Consider the following 25,087-nt stretch of genomic DNA (forward strand, 5'->3'; position numbering starts at 1 on the left):
AAGGCTGTGTTCACATGTCCAGTAATCATCAGTTAGAATGGATCTAGCAGCAATCCGTTAAAGGGAATCTGTCACCCCTTTTTTGAGATATCATATAATGATATCATTCAATTGTGTGTCACATAAGGATTCTCTTAGTACTTTTGCTTCCCCCTGACCCCGCACCTTTCATGCATAAATACCTTTTTTATATCGGTTCAGATGTATGTCAACTGCCGCAGTCCGGTCCGATGGGCGGGGCTTATTCACCTGCTCCCCCCCTCCCTGTCTTGCTCTACGCAAGAAGAAATGCTTAGGCCTAGTCACTGAGCATTCTCGAGGCTCCGCCCACCAGATGACGACAGCACCATCATCAGTGTCTGGCCAGATTTATGTGCATAGGTTGTCATGAGCCCTACACGTGGTGTGCACCCCAGGAACAGTTCCCAGCACAAACATGACACACAAATGTCTGCGGGATTCTTTCCCAGAGCTCCATTCACCCACTGCTGTGCTCTCTCCTCTGAGTGTGTCTGGCTGCAGTGCGCTCCCCTGTGGTGTTCCCCACCCCTGGGTAACGCTCATGCCGGCCACAGAAATTTAGACTCCGGCTTGGGCCTATTCATGGAGCAATCCTGAGGCTCCGCCCACCGGATGATGCTGTGCCAGTAGGCCCCGCCCCTGAACTGGCGCTTCTCTCTGCGAGACTTCGGCCTCTGCAAATCCCGGGGGGCCATCTTTGTCCACCCACGTGATCTCTTGGGATACAGGGGATTACATGCCTGAACGCTGAGCAGTGTGCAACATAAGGGGGAACACGACATCCACGGCAGATCACTGGAAGGCACTTGGTAGCATGGGGTCCTGGAATCAAAATCCCACCATGGATTTATCGAACCTGGAGCACCAATGGGCAACAGTCCTGGGTAAGTGTTCTGACCCTGCGGTCCCATTATTTTTGCCCTGCAAAGGATACAGGGATTAATATGTGGGGGGGGGGGTGTATTCTGTGGTACAGCCTCATTTTGCAGGGACTGGTATCTACGCTGCACTATAGCCCTCCGAGTGGGCTTCGCCTCTGTCGCAGCCCATGGCGTCACTGGTCACAGCGATAGTCCTTTCATGAAACCTACTCAATCCGTCGGGGTCTTCGCCTGCCTGCCTCGGATGACTCCTCCATATTTAATGCAGCACGTTGGTTCAGTGGTTAGCACTACAGCCTTGTAGCGCTGGGATCCTGGGTTCAGATCCCACCAAGGATCATGCAAACTCGGTCAGCAGAGCGTGTTTTCAGGCGAAGAATCCACAGACTGCAGAGGGGCGACGGATCCCTTCAGAGTTCCGTTCTCACAAAACTCACAACAGGCGAGAACACGGAGTCTCTCCTCCACATTCCCCCTCCTACACTGTTGTGTGTTATGGCCATGCTGGGGTTTTTCCAGGTCGACGGACCCCTGCAGGGTACCGTTCTTCCCACTCCAATAACAGATGGTAACCGGGAGTGCCGCCTCCTCCTACCCCCCTCTTTACCCAGACCAATCTCTAGTTCAGGTCACGCGGTGCTTTTTAAAAGGTCAGCAGACTATAGAGGAGAGACCTCCTTTTTTCCCCTTGTTTTGCGGAAGGAATGGTGTTATGAATGGGTCACCGAGGAGGACAACAAAAAGCCAAGTCCCAGAAAACCAGAGGTGTTGGTAACTATGCAGATTGCAGATCCCTGATCCTATCCACACAACTAGCAGTAGCAGTGGAGCATTTCTACGATGACCTAGACGCCTCGTCACCGCCGGAGGACTACATAAGCCTAAAGCAAGAAAAGGGGAAAACTAACTGTCCCAGAGCAGACCCCAAAGGAATAGACAGCCCCCCTACATGTATTGATGGTGAAACAAGATGAAAACACACACAGGCAGGAAAATAGGCTGAGCAAACGATGGGGCCCAAACTTACTATAAAGGATAGGAAAGGAAAGACACTCTGCAATCTGCCCAAAACCCTACAAAAATAATGCCCAACACGTCTGATAAAATTAACCCTGAAGTCACTAGACTTCTCCCACTATATCAGCACTCTGAAATATTCTGAGACAGAGCAAAAAAGAGGCCAATCTAATAAGGGACTAAAAAGCAAATTGGCAAATACAGATAAATAAGAGTGGAAATTCAGCACAGCCCAGCCGGGGATGGCTGAACACACAAAAAACTTAATAGACCAACAAAATCAAGTGTTAACATTAGCAAAAACACTTAGCTTTGAGAAGGCTGGAATAGAGCTGAAAACCAAGACCTCAGAAACCAGAAGCAATCACCAGCACTGACTTAGGGCGTCGGCTGTCTTAAATCCAGTCTAAGATTCCTGAGGTCCAATCGTCATCCTCATGATCAGGTGGTATTAAATCAGCCTCACTACCTCCTGTTACCACCAGAGGGAGTCTGGAAGGAGAACTCACTACTGGTGGACCAGAGAATGAACTCACAACAGAATGGACACCTTCCTCTGGAAACAGCAATCAGTTCTCCTAAGATGGGATATATTTGCATGCGGCTATCTGTGCTGCACTTACTACATTAATGCCATCACCATCGATGGGCACTGTGATTCAAGGAATGGCAAGCAGCCTCTGAGTCTAAAAGGTCCTTGACATACCCGCCTTATCAGAGCGAGTGTTTATTTAGAGAAATGCTGATTCAGCTTCTCTCACACCATAGGAGGAAAAGAGTAAACTCCTTCTCCAACAAAAGTCGGTCTTTTTTTTTGTCATCAGGCACATCCCTCTCAGGGGGACAGGGGTATCACAGGTCTCGTTTTTAAAACTGCCTAAGCTTAGTAGGACGGATTCAGGTAACTAGATCTAGGGGACACAGATTGTTGGCAAAAGAACTGTCTTATCTGGTCTACTCCAGTAGGGTAGGCAGATCTCTATTCCTATTTCCGTCTTATCTGACTCTCCGTCGTTCTTAGAAGGGGCCATAGACTAGGTGTCTTCTGAATACAACTTAGAGTTTTTATTCTCTACCTCCGGCACGAAGAAAGATGAAACGGTACGACCCATCCTAGCACCTGTTTGTGTGTGTTCGTTTTCCTTCTCACCGAGAATTCCTGCACTTTGCCATTTGCAAACAGTATTTTTAACTCACGGCTTTGCCCCTCGGCCTCGCTACCGCTTCCAGTGTCCTAAAAGGTCATGGCGGCTGTCATGTCCATCTTTCACTCTCGATGCGTGGTCGTTCTACCCTACTTGGGCGATACTCTCTCATCTGGGCTAGCTTATAAACTTATACAATTCTTCCCCTGTTTCAGCCCAGCAGAATATCCCCTTTTGTGGATGATCTTGGACACCTCCTGAGGAGGGTTGGTGATTCTCCCTCGAGACAAGGGCCTAGCCCTTCAACAAGGAGCCTGTGCACTTGGCCACTCATCCTCCCATTCCATCTGGTTTGTCATGAGAGTACTGGGAAAAATGGTGGCAGCAATGGAAGCTGTCCCTTTCGCTCAGCTGCATCTCCATCCCCTGCAGCATGCTCTTCTAGCGGCTTGAGACAGAAATCCATTCTCTCTCAACCGCCAGTGCCGCTTGTCCATGCGAATCAGGCGGCCCCTCAGGTGATGGACATTGAAGTCTTTGATGGACATTGAAGACATTGAAATCTCGAAGAGAGGTTAGCTACGTTGAAGATCATTAAGGAAGGTGAAGAGTTCTTGGACAGAGCAGAATTATCTCTTCATGTTACAGAAAGAGAAGAAATTCGAAGTGCACCTGAAGAAACAGAGGAATGGAGACATGTGACCCAGAGAAGCAAGAGGAACAGGAGGCAGTCAGCACCCATACTGCTCAGAAACCAGTACCAGGCTCTCACGCAGGAAAACAATGAAGAAATACATCAGGATAAGACTTTGCCAACAAGCAGCAACCTTGTACGCCTTCAGAGTCCTCCTGGATGGAGAAAGAAAAATGTTGTGAAGAAGAAACGGAGAGTGGTGGTCATGGGGGATTCCCTGTTGAGAGGAACAGAGGCCGCTATCTGCAGACCGGATATAACTTCAAGAGAAATGTGTTGTCTTCCAGGTGCAAAAATTAAAGATGTGTCTGACAGGATATCAGGACTCTTCAGACCTACAGATGACTACCCATTCCTGCTACTACATGTGGGGACAAATGACACTGCAAGAAACGACCTGGAAACCATCTGCAGAGACTTTGAAGACTTAGGCAAGAAAGTGAAAGAACTGGGAGCGCAGGTGGTCTTCTCTTCCATCCTCCCAGTGGATGGCCATGGAACAAGGAGGTGGAATAAGATTCTGCAGGTGAACAACTGGCTACATCGATGGTGCCGTCAGCAACGATTTGGATTTCTGGATCACGGAGTGAACTACTTATACGATGGACTACTTGCTAGAGATGGGGTGCACCTTACGAAGACTGGAAAGCATGTATTTGGAAGTCGCCTTGCTACACTTGTAAGGAGAGCTTTAAACTAGAACAACATGGGAAGGGAAGCAAAAGACCAGAAAAAGCCATACACCTGACAAATGCTATTGAGAACTCTGCTATTAGAAGTGGAAAGGAAGAACAAAGACGAAAATCTAATTAATAAAAATATTGGAGAAAGAGAAACCAATCACAAACTAAAATGTTTCTATACTAATGCACAAAGCATGGGCAACAAACAAGGAGAATTGGAACTACTAACACAGGAAAAGAAATATGATGTCATTGGAATCACTGAAACTTGGTGGGACAATACACATGATTGGAATACAAGACTAGAAGGATACAACTTATTTGCAAGAAACAGACTTGATAAACGAGGAGGGGGTGTCTATATCTGCACAGCGATTGAAGCTTCAGAGACTGGGAGTTCTGTGGAAACTGGGTAAGAATACAAGGACAGAACAATGGAAAGGACACCATTGTAGGCATTTACTACAGGCCGCCTGTGCAAGCTGAAGATATGGATGAACTCTTTATGCATCAAATGGCCAAGTTCTCCAAAAAATATGACATAGTTGTTATGGGAGATTTCAACTATCCAGACATTTGTTGGGAATCTCTCTCAGGCAAAACTAACAGGTCAAGGAAATTCTTATCCTCTCTTGCTGACAACTTTATCTTCCAAAAGGTAAGGGAGAAAACAAGGGGAACTGCTACCTTGGATCTAATCCTTATAAACAGGGAGGAAATGGTTGAGGAGGTAAAAGTGGCTGGGACCCTAGGAGGTAGCGACCATGCTATTTTAGAATTTTGGATAACTAGAGGCGGAAGACCTGTGAAGACTCAGACGTCAAGGTTAGATTTCAGAAAGGCAGATTTTAAGGGATTCAGAAAGAGAATTGGAGGGATCCAATGGCTGGATATCCTTAAAGACAAAAATGTCCAGGAAGGATGGGAAATCTTGAAAAATGAAATTCTCAAAGCACAGTTGTTAACAATTCCGAAAAGAGGGAAGAATAGGAAGCAGTTAAGGAAACCAGGATGGATGAACACAGAACTTAAGCACATGCTAAAAAGGAAGAAAAAAATGTTTATAAAATGGAAAGAGGGAGGCATATCTAAAGAAGAATATAATGCTGTCTGCAGAACCTGCAGGGCACAAATCAGATTAGCTAAAGCTGAAAATGAATTGAGGCTTGCAAGAGATGTCAAAAGCAATAATAAAGGATTTTGGGGATATGTCAAAAGTAAAAGAAAAGTCAAAGATGCTATAGGATTTTTACAGGATGAAAATGATGTAATGGTAAGACAGGATGTTGAGAAGGCTGAACTTTTAAATTCCTATTTTGCATCTGTTTTCTCTCAGAAAGGAAATGTAACATCAACTGTTATTCACTGTCCTATTAAGGGAATAGAAGAATCCAGGATATCTATAAACAGAAAGATAGTGAGGAAACACTTAGCTAGCCTAAATGAATTCAAGTCTCCAGGTCCAGATGAATTACACCCCAGAGTACTGAAGGAGATAGCAGAAGAAATTTTTGAACCCCTCTCTATAATCTTTGAAAATTCTTGGAGAACAGGAGAAGTGCCAGAAGACTGGAGAAGAGCAAATGTTGTTCCTATCTTCAAAAAGGGGAAGAAGGTGGACCCAGGTAACTATAGGCCGGTGAGTCTGACTTCTATACCAGGAAAGATCTTTGAACAAATTATTAAACAACATGTATGTCAATACCTGGATAAGAATGAAGTGATTAAACAGAGTCAGCATGGGTTTGTAACTAATAAGTCATGTCAGACTAACTTAATTTCCTTCTATGACGGTATCACTGATTGGGTGGATCAAGGAAATGCTGTAGATATAGTATATCTTGACTTCAGCAAAGCATTTGACAAAGTCTCTCATACAATCCTTATTGAAAAAATGACTAAGTATGGAATGGACAAGGCAACTGTTAGGTGGATTCATAACTGGCTTAGTGATCGGACCCAAAGAGTGGTCGTAAATGGCTGCACATCCAGTTGGAAGAATGTCTCAAGTGGGGTACCACAGGGCTCTGTCCTGGGCCCTGTATTGTTCAACATCTTTATCAACGATTTAGATGAAGGAATTGAGGGTAAACTGATTAAATTTGCTGATGACACAAAGCTAGGAGGGATAGCTAATACTAGAGAAGAGAGAGAGAGGATTCAAAAAGATTTAAATAAACTGGAGAAGTGGGCAGCAACTAACAGAATGGTTTTTAACAGGGAGAAATGCAAAGTACTACATCTGGGCAATAAAAATGGAAAAAGCATATATAGAATGGGAGGAATAGGGCTAAGTGACAGCACATGTGAAAAAGACTTGGGTATACTAATAGATCACAGACTGAATATGAGTCAACAGTGTGATGCAGCAGCAAAAAAGGCAAATGCAATTCTAGGATGTATTAACAGAAGCATACAGTCTAGATCACGTGAAGTCATTATTTCCCTCTACTCCTCTTTGGTCAGACCTCATCTGGAATATTGTGTCCAATTTTGGGCACCACATTTTAAAAAAGACATCAACAAACTGGAGCAAGTTCAGAAAAGAGCGACCAGAATGGTGACCGGTCTGCAAACCCTGTCTTATGAGGAAAGGTTGCAGGATTTGGGAATGTTTAGTTTGCAAAAGAGAAGACTGAGAGGAGACTTAATAGCTGTCTACAAATATCTAAAGGGCTGTCACATTGTAGAAGGATCAACTTTATTCTCATTTGCACAAGGAAAGACTAGAAGCAATGGGATGAAACTGAATGGGAGGAGACACAGATTAGATATTAGAAAAAACTTTTTGACAGAGTGATCAATGAGTGGAACAGGCTGCCACGAGAAGTGGTGAGTTCTCCTTCAATGGAAGTCTTCAAACAGAGGCTGGACAGACATCTGACTGGGATGATTTAGCGAATCCTGCTTTGAGCAGGGGGTTGGACCAGATGGCCCAGGAGGTCCCTTCCAACTCTACAATTCTATGATTCTATGATTCTCTTATCCAGGAAAAATCCTTTCTCACGGCTCAATGGCTAGTGGCGTCTACTGACGTCGGTTTCTTTAGCTGGGGGGGGCGGTCTTTCGTCACCACACCGCTCAGGGACGCGGGTCTACTCATGAGTCGAGCCTCCCAATCAATGTCCTGGAAATCCGAGCGATCCAGCTGGCCCTGCAGCAGTTCCTTATTCCCTGGCTGGTCACCCCATCCAAATTCAATCGCATATCGCCACAGCTGTGGTATATAGCAATCATCAAAGGGTTAACCGCAGCAGGACGGCCATGCTCGAGGTAGCCCATATTCCCCAATGGGCAGGGAGGAACCACTCTGTAATTTCCAGAGGACTCCGGATGTGGATCTGCTAGCTTCAAGAGTGAACACCAAGGCATCCAACTTCTTAGTTAGATCTTGCGATCCAAAGGCCTCGGGTTGGACGCACTGGTTACTCCGTGGCATCAGTTTAGTTTTCCGTACGTGATTCTCCTGTTTTTCTCTACTCTCGAGGGTCATCAGGAAGCTGAAGGCAGAGTGGGTTTCAGTAGTCCTAGTCGCCCTGGATAGTCATGCCTGGCGTCGTATGCAAAGTTAGGGCAGATCATCGTTGTTGTCTCCTAGCAACTGCCGGATCATCTAGATTGGCTCTACCAAAGTCCGATTTGCCACCAGAACTCAGGGGCCCTGTGTTTAACGGCTTGACTGTTGAAACCTCGGTTCTAGCTCAAGCTAGGTTCTCTCAACAGGTGGTTCCCACCATGATTAGTGCTCGAAAGCCTGCATCTGCTCACATCTATCACTGCACCTGAAATCTTTTGTCGCATGGTGCAGGGTCCATGGACATCCTCCTCGTGTCTCCCCGTTCCCTCCATTTTGGAATTTCTCCAGACCGGCCTGGACTCGGGTTCGGCGCTTACCTTTTGCAAGGCCAAGATCTTGGCCTTATGTGTTTTTTATTCAAGCTCAGCATTGTTTACAAAATGCAAGTGAACATTTTCATTCAGGGGGTCATCCAGATGGTACCCTCCCTATAGAATGTTGTTAGAGGCCTGGAACCTTAATTTGGTCCTGGACGCTCTTCAGGAGACTCCTTTCAATCCATTGCTGGACGTCTCGCTGACAGTTCTGGGAAGTCTCCTTGTCGCAGTGCCGTTTATCAGGCTAGTCTTGGAGCTGACTGCTCTGTCGAGATCCTTTTTCCACCAGGACAAGGTGGTCCTCAGACCGTTTTTACCTTTTTTGCCCAACATGATCTCGTCTTTCCACCTTATTGAAGACATTGTCCTTCCCTCGTCTGGTCCAGCACATCGCGTGGAAATGTCTCTTCACGCCCTGCTTGTGGTGAGGGCTCTCAGAAGATGCGTCTTGAGGACGGCGCCCTTCCGTAAGTATCTTCAGGGCCACAATAGCCAGAGGGATTCACTGGGCTATTCAGGAGGCCTACCGCATCAGAGGTGAGCCTATCTCAGCGGGGATTAAGGCGCACACTCCTCGCTCAATGGGCGCTTCTTTAGCCTTCGGCATCGGGTGTCGGCAGAATAGGTCTGCAAGGCAGCGACTTGGTCCAGTCTGCACGCATTCTCAAAGCACTACAGTATTCACACTCCGACTCCTGCACATGCGCCCCTTTGCAGACGTATTCTGCAAGCAGTGGTGGCTCCTCTTTAATCAGTGAGTACATCGGGTTCGATCTGTTATGTTTCCAACCCAGGGACTGCTTTGGGACGTCCCACAGTCTGTGTCCCCAATGTGGTGAGGGAGAAATAGGGATTTTTTTGTACTCACTGTAAAATTTTCTCCAAGCCAATCATTGGGGGACACAGCATCCACCCTGTTAGCCTTTCGGTTTGTTCTGCTTTTCTTTCGTTTTACGTGTTGTACTCTGATATATTAATGATCTCCTACTGCTTTTGCACTAAATTGGTTCACTTGGAGCCAGCATGAGGGTGTATACTTCAGGGGTGGAGCTAACTCTTTGTCTCAACTTAATGTCAGCCTCCTAGTGGCAGTATGATAACACCCACGGTCTGTGTCCCCCAATGATTGGCTTGGAGAAAAGGATTTTACGGTGAGTAAACAAAAATCCCTATGTTTTGTAGCTATGCTAATATTCACTCTTTAGACATACAAATGAAGCATGAATTCTATAATTAAAGATAACTTGTGCAAATATTTTCTGAAAGAGACCTGGCACATTGTAAAGTTATACAATCATGAATTCCTTCAAGAAATCTAAGCGTCTGTTTTAATTTCATGTTTGCAGCTAAAAGCTTAACCGAAGCAGAGCCTGTAGTGCACATGACTTCCGGAACATAAAAGATGAAGTGCAAAGTTGATACATTTCACTTATGTAAGCCTATGTCTACATGTACATGTCATCACATAAACACCAGAACTAAATCTCCATTTTCTAGATGCCAGTAAACATTGACTTAGTCATCAAATGGTGCTGGAGGAAGTCATGTGTGGGTTGGATGTTTTGGGTTGTCATTATGATTTAAAAAGAGAAAACACAGTAGTTTGACAATAAGTGGTTTCACCCAACCACTAACCATGAGTGGAGAAAATTTTGGTGTTATCATTCATATTTTCTGAAAAGCCAAGAAAGCAAAAATTCTGCCGGGGTATGTAAACTTTTGAGCACAACAGTATACTACTTGATTGGTAAAGAGTGGTCATAACTTCAATAAGTCAATTTCATTCCCCTATATTTTGTGCTCACTGGAGGCTGTACAAGGGAAGAAGTAAAAGGAACAAGTAGTGTTTGACCTTTCTGATGTCATTGCACCCTCCACCCTTCACTTGTAGAGACTTCAGGACCCCCATACACGATTGCTGATAACCGAACGATCATTTGTCCAACAGCTATTTCTTCCAACATGAAGAGTCACTCCCAGAATTATTTGGCAGTGACTTCTTTTCTGGGAGAATCAAGAGGTCCCCTCATACACATTAGCTGATAGGTCAATCTCTGAAAATGGTGGATTCTGCTGACTTTTATCTAATGTGTATGAGGGCCTTCGTGATTAAGATGTGAAGGTTAAAGGGGACCTATCACCTTGTATAATGATTTTAACTGGTGTATATATAGGGTTAATTTGCAAGTTATTCGCATTAGAAAGGGGTCTGGCTGCCATACTGAAAGTGCTTCACTGATGTACAGCCGAGCTGGTCGTTAATCCATGGAGCATGCTGACAGCCGCTGTTCACAATTCTTTGAGCAGTGACTGTAACCACTGCAGACAAACCTGTATGACTTAAAGCTGGCGGCACACCTGTATGACTTAAAGCCGGCGGCTCCCGTTAGGAATAGTTAGTTTTCTCAAGGGGGGCCGTACAGGTACCTTTCTACTGCTGTTATCAGACGTCTCAGATTTCCTTTAAGTTGGTTTCTAAACCTTCAATGAATGTTGCCTCCTAAATCTTACAGCTCTAGATTTTGTATGGTAAGATTCTGGGGTTTCATAAGTTGCCAATATCTAAGATCTAGTGCTTATTTAAACTAAAGTATTTGGTATGTTCACATGAACAATTATGGGACATTCACTTAGTTTCGGGTAGTCAACCACTTTTAATCTGAATTTTGGTGATAACATGCCTATTATTCTGAGACTGTTGTTGATCCCATCCTACTCGGTTGAAAGGTTTACCCAAGGGAGCAAGAAATGTTGGTGAACTATTTACTGATGTGTCACTTCTGCCTGTAATTAGATGTTCATTACAATTGCTCCCTCCTGTACAATATGACCCCTTCAGAAAAGAGTATGAGAGCTGGAAGCTTCTTCAGGTGGAAGTCCACTCGACATAATGTCTCTTTTCAATGTTTCAGCTGTACATCCGAGCTTTCATACCTTTTCTTAACTTTACTATATCTTATTTCTCAGTCTCAGGGAGACAAACCGCTGAAAAAGTCAGAATATGTAATAAAGGACACAACTGGTAAGTCAGAAATGATTGTTACATGACATTTACCTAGTGACAAGCAAAGAGGTGTGTAAACCATGATATAAACCATACTGGTAAGAGGTAAGCTGTACTAGAAGAAGCAAGATATAATACATAGATGTAGGTCTAGTTAGTCCTCTCTGCCCACTTCTTGGCTAGGCAGAATGTCAAAATGACAGTACTGTGAAAGCTTCTTTCCCTTTTCCTGGGATATTTACCCCTGGGGTGTATGGCACATTGTTCCTGAGCAGGATCATGCAAGATCACTGGACCCCATGTTTCATCCCCCAGTTAGAGCGGTTTATTGAATGCCTTTATACCCCTTTGTATGAGTGTGATCGGGTGCATCCATGTAATTAGAATATGATAGAATTTTCTGATCACATTTATTTATGGATAGGCTGACAGCTGGGACCTCCACTTAGTCCTTGTCCTCCATTTACTAATCAGCCCAGTAGGAGATGATTAGAATGGAGGCAATTCAGCTTTCATCATATCCCCGCTACAATTGCAACATTGAAATTAAAGTAAATCTGTCATCATTATTCACTGTACCACGTATATTAAGAAATTCATTTTAGACATGATGAGGTTGGTGTATTTACTTTAAAGGGAACCTGACAGCTGACGCATGTATCAGACGCTGGCTGTATGATTTCAGCCATACATGTAAAGTTTAATAGACAAGTCGGCAGCTTCCCAGTTACCTCTCCCTCCCTACTGCCAGTGGCTCACAGGTCTCTTCCCATACACACATGCAGGGAGAAGCCACTGGGAACCAGGAGCCCAGGAGACTGGTATGTTTTCTATGAAACAGACCCATTTCAGTCGTACATTTCAGATCTCTCTTTATAAAGCCAGTGCCTGATGCCTGCTGGCCATGGATCAGGCTACATCCATCAGCTTAAGTACAAAAATACCCCAAACACTGGGAAATATAATCAAAGGCTCAACTCACTGAAAGTGTAATGGCAAAAAAAAATTCTCATAAATGAGCCATTAAGCATCACAAGAGATCAAAATGGAGTTTTTCAAGCTAAATAATTTAGAATAATAGACCATAAATGCTAAATGCAAGTTACAGCAGACATAAACACAATATAATTAAACCAGCACCTTGACAGTTTATAAAGATTTTTTCTGTATAAAACATGGTTTTTTCCTTCACAAATAGATTACATAGTAAACAGCAAACTCCCTATTTACATGATATGTATACCCAAATAGGGTTTTGCATATAAGTGCCCAGGGTAGGATACTGAATATAAAGTGCATAAGTGCCTTGTACCAATAAGCCTAATAGGCGTTAAGTGTAAACAGAGTAAAGACTGCCTGTACAAAATCCAAAGTGGAATACAAGGGCTGCATTGTAAGGCAACACTTACATGTGCTGTGAATGCCGCTGTTAGACCTGCCGCCCCTACACGCGTTACGCCGCAGCTTCCTCAGGAGGCGTGGTTTACAAGTGCCCCGGATCTAGTATATATAGTGCGGTCAACCAATGAACCGCTTTCCCTAGTAAAGCACGTAAAATTCAGGACCTGCGCTGTAGCGCCCACGGTGACGTCAATAGTATCCAGTTCTGAAAGTCCACAACATTACCGGCGCATGCACTGTAGAGTCCTCACTATGAACAGGGAGTCTATCATCAGCGCTCATCAGCATGAAAGCGGCTCGAGCTGCGAGGCAGCCAGAGACAGCAACATACCGGACTGAGCACGTCAGAAGGCTCCTAGGGAGGACAAAACTGGGCATGCGCACATGTGAGGACATGAAAATGAAATGACATGGAAGCAAAATTATGAAGAATAATAAACCCCTATTCAAAGTGCTGACAAGTGTTAAATGTGAGAGGATGAGACATAATACTAAAATAATTATTGCAATGTGTGTGATTCATAAAAGTGAATATGCATGAGTGCAAAAGAATACACGTGTATATTGTAAACACACTATGCAAGCAAAAACAATAAATATGCCTAGCATAATGTGTGTAAGATATATGAAGATATATGTGTATCATATAAATACAACTATACACCATGTCTCCTATTAAGTGAATGTGCATATAAATAACGCATGGCATACAATACACACATCATATATAAAAAATAATTGTCCATGGAGATATATATAATACACAACACAAATACACAAAAAAAAATTTGTAATAAAATTATGACAAAATAATAAAAAAAAAATAGTTTAAGGACCCAATAGATACAAAAAAGGCCGTAGATCTCTTGTGAGAAGAGTGTTTCTTCATAAGATCTTGAAATGCCTTCAGCAATGAACTCCATGCCAGATCATATACTGTGATGCAAAAATAGAGAACTAGAGTATAAACACAAAAGGAAAAATAGTTAAAAACAAAAACTAAAACCAAGGCTAAAAAGATACCCATACAGTTTTTACAAAAAGGACCCAAAGCCATTACTCTCATTCAATCCCACAGGGACCATAGTGTTGAGTCTATAAATCCATCGACTCTCCACTTGTGATAACACTCGAAACAGATCACCACCTCTCATACCCAAAGATACCTGATCTATTGCAAAAATTTTCAAACCTTTTACTTCAGAATTATGGAAGATTCTAAAATGCCTTGGAAGAGTCTTAAGTTGTTCTTCATCCTTGGCCTCTTTAGCTTTTTCTATATCACCAACATGTTCGCGAACTCTTATTCTGAATTCTCTTGTGGTCATTCCAATATAAATCTTACCACAAGGGCAACTTGCATAATAGATCACTCCCTTTGAGGAACAGGTTAGGCATTTTCTAATAGAAAATGTCTTAGTGTGATCTGAGTTACAAAAACTGTTTGTCTTAATCGTATTTGCACATGCTTTGCAACTTCGACAAGGATAAAATCCTTTAATATCACCAAAGATACCTTTTTGTACTTTTTCTTTTGGAGCCAAGTAACTCCGTACCAACATATCAGATAAATTCCTAGATCTTTTTGCAGTAATACAAGGTCTACCTGGCAGGGTTTTTTTAAAAATTGGGTCCGTATGTAATACATGCCAATGCGAATTGATGATATTTGTAAAGTTACGCCATTGCTCATTGAATGGAGTAATCAACCTCACTTGATTGTTCTCTAAGTTTTTAATTTTTTTTACTGTATAGAAGTTGATCCCTAGGCATGTGCTGAACCTTATTATAGGCATTACGAATTGACCTATGCCCATAACCTCTTTCACGAAATCTTGTATATAAATCCGCTACTTGTTTTTGGTACGTTTGTTCAGACGAACAAATCCTCTTAGCTCGAAGGTATTGTCCCATAGGGATTAAACGAATTGTAGATTTTTTAAATGAGAGGAACCCGCATGCAAAATTGAATTTGTTGCAGTCAGCTTTCTAAATATATCAGTAGATATAGATCCATCATCATTCTTCAAGATGTCAATATCCAAAAAATTGACCCTTTGCCCATATGAACAAGTGAGATTTATGTTTAAATTGTTATTTAAAGTTGACAAAGTTTTCAACTCATCAATTGAGCCATCCCAGACGAACATAACGTTGTCAATAAATCTCATCCAATTGTGGACTTTCTCTATACCAGTCACCGGAGAACACTGAAAAATTTCCCAATCCCAAAAATAAATTAGCGTATGCAGGAGCACACGCCGCCCCCATAGCCGTACCCTGTGTTTGTAAAAAAAAAACTTGATCTTTAAAAATAAAACAATTGTGTGTTAAAATAAATTTTAATAAATTCAAAATCAAAGTGACCAAGGGGGGGATCTAAAATGCTGTTCTGTAAAAACCACGAGACAGCCTCAAGACCCTGGTCATGACGGATGGAGGTGTACAAAGCCTCAACATCCGCCGTGACCAGGATCATGTCTTCATCTAGATGTATTTGATCCAGTCTCTGTAAAGCTGCTGTGGTGTCAAGAATATGGGACGGTAACGTAGTCACCAATGGCTTCAAATAATAATTATTTGACAAATGAGTTCACTAAGGCCCTCATTGCCCGATACAATTGGGCGGCCAGGAGGATCTTCCACATTTTTATAAATCTTTGGGATTAAGTACAAAGTTGGTAACTTTGGTTTTAAAGATTGAATAGTATCCAATAATGATTTAGGAATAATACCGCTCTCATAAGCATTAGATATAATATCAATAAGTTCTCCCTGATATTCCAACAAAGGTATATGAGTCAGTTTCTTGTAACAATTTACATCAGACAAAAGTATGAGCCTGTTTTTCATAAAGCTCCAAATGGCCAAATCACTAAATTTCCGCCTTTATCGGCTCTTTTGAAAATCACATCATTCCAACTTTGTAATTCTGAAATTTTTTTCATTTTGATAGATGGACTAGCATGAAAATTATTTTTAATTTTTCTATATCTTGTGTCACTAATTTAACAAAAATCTCAACTGCTGAGCATGAGTTAATATTATGAAATTTTTTTGATTTGTTAAATAAAGAAATGGGAAAAGAACTCACCGTCTCAGAAGAGCGATTTTCTTCCGCTAGAGATTCTAGAATTTCAAGAGCTGCCTTTTCCTCATCAGAATTGAGTTGCAATCCCATGTTATTTTTCTCATAAAATCTTTTGAGTATCAACTTCCTCGCAAATAAGTGTACATCTTTTATTGCCGTAAAGGGATCTAATTGTTGACATGGGGAAAAGGTTAATCCCTTTTCCAATAACTCAATCTGTTCATTTGTAAGAATATGTGAGGAAAGATTGATTACCTTAGGTTTGTTTTTCCTAGTGCCAAAATTACTTTGATGCCTTGTTGTTCCTCTACCACTGCCCCCAAATCTTGTTCTTACACATCTAGGAGTATAATCCCTTTCGTGAATGGAGGCAGCATTACTCGATACTGAAGAAATAGAGGAAACTGAATGACTCCTGGTAGAGGATTGAATATTATTTTCCTCAGAAAGCTTTTTTTTGCCAGCGAAAAACCTTTCTGATTATAAGCTTACAAATCACGTTGGTATTTTTTCATTTTATTTTTACTGATCCGGTGTTCCCATTTTTCTAGATCTTGATTAAGATCCTGATAAAATTTATCCAAGGTCTCCTTAGGTATTTTTGCCACCAACTCAGCCTGCAGACCATTAGGTTCCTCATCAATTTCCTTCAAAGTACCAGTATTTTTTGTATTGATGATTTCCATGAAAGAAAAAGAGCATGCTGAGGAAACACTCTCCCATTTAGAAATCAATTCAAAATCATCTAGCCCAAATGTCGGATATAGCTGTGTACGAAGGCCACGAGGTATAATCTTTTGCTTGATATAATTATCTATAGATGTTTTCGTCCACCATATTCGTGTTTTTTTGTTAGTTAAATTTTTGTATTTAGACATCAGTCCCTTTTCATCATTCTGGGTATCATTAAAATTAGCAGAAATAATCTGAACAAATCAGACGCTTTATCTTGCCAAGCTTTCTCTTTGGCTTTAAAATCCATTATGGGGGAATCAAACTGTTATAAAACAGAACAAACAGATTAAGTACAAAAATACCCCAAACACTGGGAAATATAATCAAAGGCTCAACTCACTGAAAGTGTAATAGCAAAAAAAAATTCTCATAAATGAGCTATTAAGCATCACAAGAGATCAAAATGGAGTTTTTCAAGCTAAATAATTTATTTAGAATAATAGACAGAGCATAAATGCTAAATGCAAGTTACAGCAGACATAAACACAATATAATTAAACCAGCACCTTGACAGTTTATAAAGATTTTTTCTGTATAAAACATGCAGTTTTTTTACCTCACAAATAGATTACATAGGAAACAGCAAACTCCCTATTTACATGATATGTATACCTAAATAGGGTTTTGCATATAATAAGTGCCCAGGGTAGGATACTGAATATAAAGTGCATAAGTGCCTTGTACCAATAAGCCTAATAGGCGTTAAGTGTAAACAGAGTAAAGACTGCCTGTACAAAATCCAAAGTGGAATACAAGGGCTGCATTGTAAGGCAACACTTACATGTGCTGTGAATGCCGCTGTTAGACCTGCCGCCCCTACACGCGTTACGCCGCAGCTTCCTCAGGAGGCGTGGTTTACAAGTGCCCCGGATCTAGTATATATAGTGCGGTCAACCAATGAACCGCTTTCCCTAGTAAAGCACGTAAAATTCAGGACCTGCGCTGTAGCGCCCACGGTGACGTCAATAGTATCCAGTTCTGAAAGAACCGCACTATATATACTAGATCCGGGGCACTTGTAAACCACGCCTCCTGAGGAAGCTGTGGCGTAACGCGCGGCAGGTCTAACAGCGGCATTCACAGCGCATGTAAGTGTTACCTTACAATGCAGCCCTTGTATTCCACTTTGATCAGTAAAAATAAAATGAAAAAATACCAACGTGATTTACAAGATTATAATCAGAAAAAGGTTTTTCTCTGGCAAAAAAAGCTTTCTGAGGAAAATAATATTCAATCCTCTACCAGGAGGCGTTCAGTTTCCTCTATTTCTTCAGTATCGAGTAATGCTGCCTCCATTCACAAAAGGGATTATACTCCTAGACATGTAAGAACAAGATTTGGGGGCAGAGGTAGAGGAACAACAAGGCATCAAAGTAATTTTGGCACTAGGAAAAACGACAAACCTAAGGTAATCAATCTTTCCTCACATATTCTTACAAATGAACAGATTGAGTTATTGGAAAAGGGATTAACCTTTTCCCCATGTCAACAATTAGATCCCTTTACGGCAATAAAAGATGTACACTTATTTGCGAGGAAGTTGATACTCAAAAGATTTCATGAGAAAAATAACATGGGATTGCAACTCAATTCTGATGAGGAAAAGGCAGCTCTTGAAATTCTAGAATCTCTAGTGGAACAAAATCGCTCTTCTGAGACGGTGAGTTCTTTTCCCGTTTCTTTATTAAATCAAAAAAATTTCCTAATAACTCATGCTCAGCAGTTGAGATTTTTGTTAAATTAGTGACACAAGATATAGAAAAATTGAAAAATAATTTTCATGCTAGTCCATCTAGCAAAAAATGAAAGAAAAATAATTTCAGAATTACAAAGTTGGAATGATGTGATTTTCAAAAGAGCCGATAAAGGCGGAAATTTAGTGATTTGGCCATTGGAGCTTTATGAAAAACAGGCTCATATACTTTTGTCTGATGTAAATTGTTACAAGAAACTGACTCGTATACCTTTGTTGGAATATCAGGGAGAACTTATTGATATTATATCTAATGCTTATGAGAGCGGTATTATTCCTAAATCATTATTGGATACTATTCAATCTTTAAAACCAAAGTTACCAACTTTGTACTTAATCCCAAAGATTTATAAAAATGTGGAAGATCTTCCTGGCCGCCCAATTGTATCGGGCAATGAGGGCCTTAGTGAACTCATTTGTCAAATAATTGATTATTATTTGAAGCCAATGGTGACTACGTTACTGTCCCATATTCTTGACACCACAGCAGCTTTACGGAGACTGGATCAAATACATCTAGATGAAGACATGATCCTGGTCACGGCGGATGTTGAGGCTTTGTACACCTCCATCCGTCATGACCAGGGTCTTGAGGCTGTCTCGTGGTTTTTACAGAACAGCAATTTAGATTCTCCCCCCCCCCCTTGGTCACTTAAATTTTAATAAATTCAAAATCAATTTTAACACACAATTGTTTTATTTTTAAAGATCAAGTTTTTTTACAAACACAGGGTACGGCTATGGGGGCGGCGTGTGCTCCTGCATACGCTAATTTATTTTTGGGATTTTGGGAGAGGGAAATTTTTCAGTGTTTTCCGGTGACTGATATAGAGAAAGTCCACAGTTGGATGAGATTTATTGACGACGTTATGTTCGTCTGGGATGGCTCAATTGATGAGTTGAAAACTTTGATGTCAACTTTAAATAATAACAATTTGAACATAAATCTCACTTATTCATATGGGCAAAGGGTCAATTTTTTGGATATTGACATCTTGAAGAATGATGATGGGTCTATATCCACTGCTATATTTAGAAAGCCGACAGCAACAAATTCAATTTTGCATGCGGGTTCCTCTCATTTAAAATCTAGAATTCGTTCAATCCCTATGGGACAATACCTTCGAGCTAAGAGGATTTGTTCGTCTGAACAAACGTACCAAAAACAAGCAGCGGATTTATATACAAGACTTCGTGAAAGAGGTTATGGGCATAGGTCAATTCGCAATGCCTATATTAAGGTTCAGCACATGCCTAGGGATCAACTTCTATACAGTAAAAAAATTAAAAACTTAGAGAACAATCAAGTGAGGTTGATTACTCCATTCAATGAGCAATGGAGTAACTTTACAAATATCATCAATTCGCATTGGCATGTATTACATACGGACCCAATTTTTTAAAAAAACCCTGCCAGATAGACCTTGTATTACAGCAAAAAGATCTAGGAATTTATCTGATATGTTGGTACGGAGTTACTTGGCTCCAAAAGAAAAAGTACAAAAAGGTATCTTTGGTGATATTAAAGGATTTTATCCTTGTCGAAGTTGCAAAGCATGTGCAAATACGATTAAGACAAACAGTTTTTGTAACTCAGATCACACTAAGACATTTTCTATTAGAAAATGCCTAACCTGTTCCTCAAAGGGAGTGATCTATTATGCAAGTTGCCCTTGTGGTAAGATTTATATTGGAATGACCACAAGAGAATTCAGAATAAGAGTTCGCGAACATGTTGGTGATATAGAAAAAGCTAAAGAGGCCAAGGATGAAGAACAACTTAAGACTCTTCCAAGGCATTTTAGAATCTTCCATAATTCTGAAGTAAAAGGTTTGAAAATTTTTGCAATAGATCAGGTATCTTTGGGTATGAGAGGTGGTGATCTGTTTCGAGTGTTATCACAAGTGGAGAGTCGATGGATTTATAGACTCCACACTATGGTCCCTGTGGGATTGAATGAGAGTAATGGCTTTGGGTCCTTTTTGTAAAAACTGTATGGGTATCTTTTTAGCCTTGGTTTTGGTTTTTGTTTTTAACTATTTTTCCTTTTGTGTTTATACTCTAGTTCTCTATTTTTGCATCACAGTATATGATCTGGCATGGAGTTCATTGCTGAAGGCATTTCAAGATCTTATGAAGAAACACTCTTCTCACAAGAAATCTACGGCCTTTTTTGTATCTATTGGGTTCTTAAACTATTTTTTAATTTTATTTTTTTATGAAAAAATAAAAAATAAATTACAATTTTTTTTTTTGTGTATTTGTTGTGTATTATATATCTGCATGGACAATTATTTTTGATATATGATGTGTGTATTGTATGCCATGCGTTATTTATATGCACATTCACTTTTAATAGGAGACATGGTGTATAGTTGTATTTATATGATACACATATATCTTCATATATCTTACACACATTATGCTAGGCATATTTATTATTTTTGCTTGCATAGTGTGTTTACAATATACACATGTGTATTCTTTTGCACTCTCATGCATATTCACTTTTATGGATCACACACATTGCAATAATTATTTTAGTATTATGTCTCATCCTCTCACATTTAACACTTGTCAGCACTTTGAATAGGGGTTTATTATTCTTCATAATTTTGCTTCCATGTCATTTCATTTTCATGTCCTCACATGTGCGCATGCCCAGGTTTGTCCTCCCTAGAAGCCTTCTGACGTGCTCAGTCCGGTATGTGGCTGCCTCGCAGCTCGAGCTGCTTTCATGCTGATGAGCGCTGATGATAGACTCCCTGTTCATAGTGGGGACTCTACAGCGCATGCGCCGGTAATGTTGTGGACTTTCAGAACTGGATACTATTGACGTCACCGTGGGCGCTACAGCGCAGGTCCTGAATTTTACGTGCTTTACTAGGGAAAGCGGTTCATTGGTTGACCGCACTATATATACTAGATCCGGGGCACTTGTAAACCACGCCTCCTGAGGAAGCTGCGGCGTAACGCGTGTAGGGGCGGCAGGTCTAACAGCGGCATTCACAGCACATGTAAGTGTTGCCTTACAATGCAGCCCTTGTATTCCACTTTGGATTTTGTACAGGCAGTCTTTACTCTGTTTACACTTAACGCCTATTAGGCTTATTGGTACAAGGCACTTATGCACTTTATATTCAGTATCCTACCCTGGGCACTTATATGCAAAACCCTATTTGGGTATACATATCATGTAAATAGGGAGTTTGCTGTTTACTATGTAATCTATTTGTGAAGGAAAAAACTGCATGTTTTATACAGAAAAAATCTTTATAAACTGTCAAGGTGCTGGTTTAATTATATTGTGTTTATGTCTGCTGTAACTTGCATTTAGCATTTATGCTCTGTCTATTATTCTAAATTATTTAGCTTGAAAAACTCCATTTTGATCTCTTGTGATGCTTAATAGCTCATTTATGAGAATTTTTTTTTGCGATTGCATCTATCAGCTGTCAGGCAATACGGCCTTTCTGAATTGGATATCTCCCACCCCCTTGATAAAAATAACTTCTGTCATAACTAAACTCAAAAAATGGTAATTTTAACATGATTTTACAACCATTGTGATGTGGATTATCAGTGGATGAACATCACTCTCATCAGGTCTGAGATCTATTTAATAATGTATGGGATTTGTATGGTAAAGATCTTCTTTAAACCCATGACGTCCACTTCAATGTATAACCTGACCATCGATTTAAACCTTTTATATAAGTATTTCTGTAAATACCTTATGTTGTGATATGTGCCTGTGAGCGGCGCGATCGCTGCTCGCTCAGTTAGTTGGCCCTGGCTGCAGCCGCCGCTGACATCCGCTATGGTCTGGGCTGTGGGCAACGTTTCACAGCCTAGTATGGAGTATCCTTGTGGCCAATGAAAGCAGAGGAGAGAGGGAAATTGCCCGCTGGATACTGGGCGGTGACATGCGGTGAAACGCCACCCATTCAATCGGGGGGGTGTGTGCGACTGGGTCACGCCTGGGTGAATCCAGGTGATCTATAAGGTGACATGACAGCGGCGGCTGCTGCCGGGGTCACGTGACGCGGACAGAGCGAGCAGTGATGGCGCCGCTCACAGGTGCATATGGCAACATAAGGTATTTACAGAAATACTTAAGAGGTTAAATCGATGGGGGAAGTGTACTGTACATTGTAGTGGATCACCTGTTTAACTTTCTGTATATGATGTAGAGAAGTTCAGGGAGTTTGCAACAGTCATAAGACAGAGCGGTAATGTTTAGGCTGTGTTCACATGCAACATTTTCGTAGTAATACAAAAGGGTAGTGAAAAACGGTATATATCTCATATGAGAGAATCTAATAAACATATCAAATCCAGTTGTAATCAACATACCGCCAAAGTGTATTGCCAAGGACTATAATTGACCGGTTGTGACGTGGCACAGAGAAAAGGGGGGGGGGGAAGGTCGAATCCAAAACACAACCAAGGGTCACAATAAAATTACTTTATTAAAATGGTAAGGCAAGGGACAGATACAAAATACTTTATAGCTAAAAAAATCATTGCCAATAAATGGAGACACAGGAAACCATGTTGCCAATATTGCTACAAGGATGTATACCATAAATGAATGGCAAGTGCTACCTAAGGCCATGTGCACACGCTGCGGTTTTGGCCCTGCAGAACTGCAGCAATTCCGCAGACATGGTACAGTACCATGTTAGCCTATGGGTTTTAAAAACCGCAGTGCTCACGCTGCGGTTTTTTACATGCGGAAAAGCTGCGGGGTTTTTTTCCGCAGCATGTCAATTGTTTCTGCGGATTCTGCTGCGGTTTGCCACCTATTCCATTGTCCAGGTGTCAAACCGCAGGGCAAAACCGCAGGCCAAACTGCAGCAAAACCTCAGGTCACTTTACCTGCGGTTTTATCTGCGGTTCCGCAGGAAAAAACCCGCAGGTGAATCTGCAGTGTGTGCACATACCCTTACAGTATATATAATGAGAAAAAGCAGGAGCCTAGACAGCGAATATCTCCTAGCGTGGTGTTTCTAGTATAATGGTTGATAACCACGCTGCTAAGCAGCAAATCCAGCAACAATCAAAATACATTTACATGTGAATAAAACATGTTACCTGGAAATAGTAGCAGGAGGCCAATAGAGGGTCCTCCCTGTGTCTGCCTCTGTTGGCCTCCTGCTACTATTTCCAGGTAACATGTTTTATTCACATGCAAATGTATTTTGATTGTTGCTGGATTTGCTGCTTAGCAGCGTGGTCAGACATTATGTGCCTGAAAATATTTTAATGCCATTTTCATAGTGTTTCACTGGAAAAATCTGCGTTTTACACCTCCAGAAATCTCATACACACGTTTTTGTTTTTTCTCACTGAATTTGAGCACCGCAGCGTAAATCAGCAGTATGTCAATTATTTCAGTGTTTGTTCACCCATCGAAAGCAATGAGCGTGCAAACATGCTGCAGATACACAGCAAATAACCTAAAACAATCTGCGTTCTGGACCCAGCGTTTTTACTGCCAAAGAGTTATACATACTCCCAGCTAGAGCCCGTCCGGTGGGCGTGGCCTCGTGCCATATACTTGTGGGTGTGGCCAACTAGCCAATGTATGGAGCGAGGCCGCACCCACCGGACTGGCTCTAGCTGGAAGGATGTATAACTTATACATACCGTCCGCTCCTGAATCCCCGCAGGTGACTGACTGCAGACTTATCGATTTAGACTGGACAGCCTCTTTAAAAAACATGAACGAAAGTGTTTCTACTATACGGGTGTGTGCACACGCTGCGGATTCTGCTGCGGATCCGCAGCGGATTTGGTCCTGTGGATCCGCAGCAGTTTTTGCTGCGGTGTACAGTACCATTCTAACCTATGGGAATCAAAAACCGCTGTGCACATGCTGCGGAATTTTCCGCGCGGATTTGCTGTGGTTCCATCTCTTCCATTGTGGAGATGATAAACCGCAGGGCAAAACCACAGGCTAATCCTCAGGTAAAACCGCAGGTCTTTTGACCTGTGGATTTACCTGCGGATTTTGCAAAATCTGCGCGGATCAATCCGCAGCAGATTCCGCAGCGTGTGCACACACCCTACATGTGCCTACCCTAAAATCCACACTAACGTACACCTGCCATAATGCCGAGGTATAAAAGAACTTGCAGCTCATTGTGGTTTCTTTTCAGTTTCAGATGTTCCTGGTTCCTTCTCTTCGTCTCTTTGTAAGCTAACCGTCATGGCTAGGTCACCTCATGCAGAATTGTGATGCAGTCAGGAAAGTCTTATCCTTTCCCCCATGTTTGTAGATGAGATTGCCATGCCTCTGTAAATACAAGAACTCAGCATTTGTTTTTTTGTTTTTTGTTTTTTTTAGTTATATACATTTTATTAAAGTTTACTGAAATTACACATGAATTTATTCTGCATTTTTCTGGCTACCAACCTCACTCTTCTGTTTTTTTTCCATAAGCTACTGTAGCATTAAAGGGGTTGTCCAGTCTTAGAAGAACAGTCTGCTCTCTGACTGCAAACTCCTGAATCGTGACAGTGTGCAATGAGTTTCTCCTATACTTTGCAATGTTAAATATGGACAGCACATAGATATCATCCGTGTGCTCTACTTGTTTTTCACCGACACAGACTTGTATTGGCCCTTATCTATTCTGCTGAAAAAAATGGACTTGTCTGCACAGACAAATGGTCCGTGAAAAACATGGACACGTGAAGAGCAAAACTGATGCCCCACCTTGTATTCTCCAAAATTGTGACAGTGACCCACTGCACACTCA

The 25,087-nt window shown here is 41.6% G+C and overlaps 1 protein-coding gene across 1 annotated transcript in view; it reads left to right on the forward strand.

Annotated features, from left to right (window-relative positions):
• Positions 1-24,713, forward strand: part of MYDGF (myeloid derived growth factor) — a 52,701-nt gene extending 27,988 nt beyond the window's left edge. The window contains exons 5-6 of the mRNA XM_073544508.1: positions 11,303-11,357; positions 24,485-24,713. Of these exons, the coding sequence (XP_073400609.1) occupies positions 11,303-11,357; positions 24,485-24,564 (135 nt within the window). The 3' untranslated portion in view covers positions 24,565-24,713. The remainder of the gene's footprint in view (positions 1-11,302; positions 11,358-24,484) is intronic.
• The last annotated feature ends 374 nt before the right edge of the window (positions 24,714-25,087 follow it).

The sequence above is a fragment of the Dendrobates tinctorius genome, unplaced genomic scaffold (assembly GCF_039654945.1).
Source record: "Dendrobates tinctorius isolate UK_male_01 unplaced genomic scaffold, ASM3965494v1 ptg000011l, whole genome shotgun sequence".
Taxonomy (NCBI): Eukaryota; Metazoa; Chordata; class Amphibia; order Anura; family Dendrobatidae; genus Dendrobates; species Dendrobates tinctorius.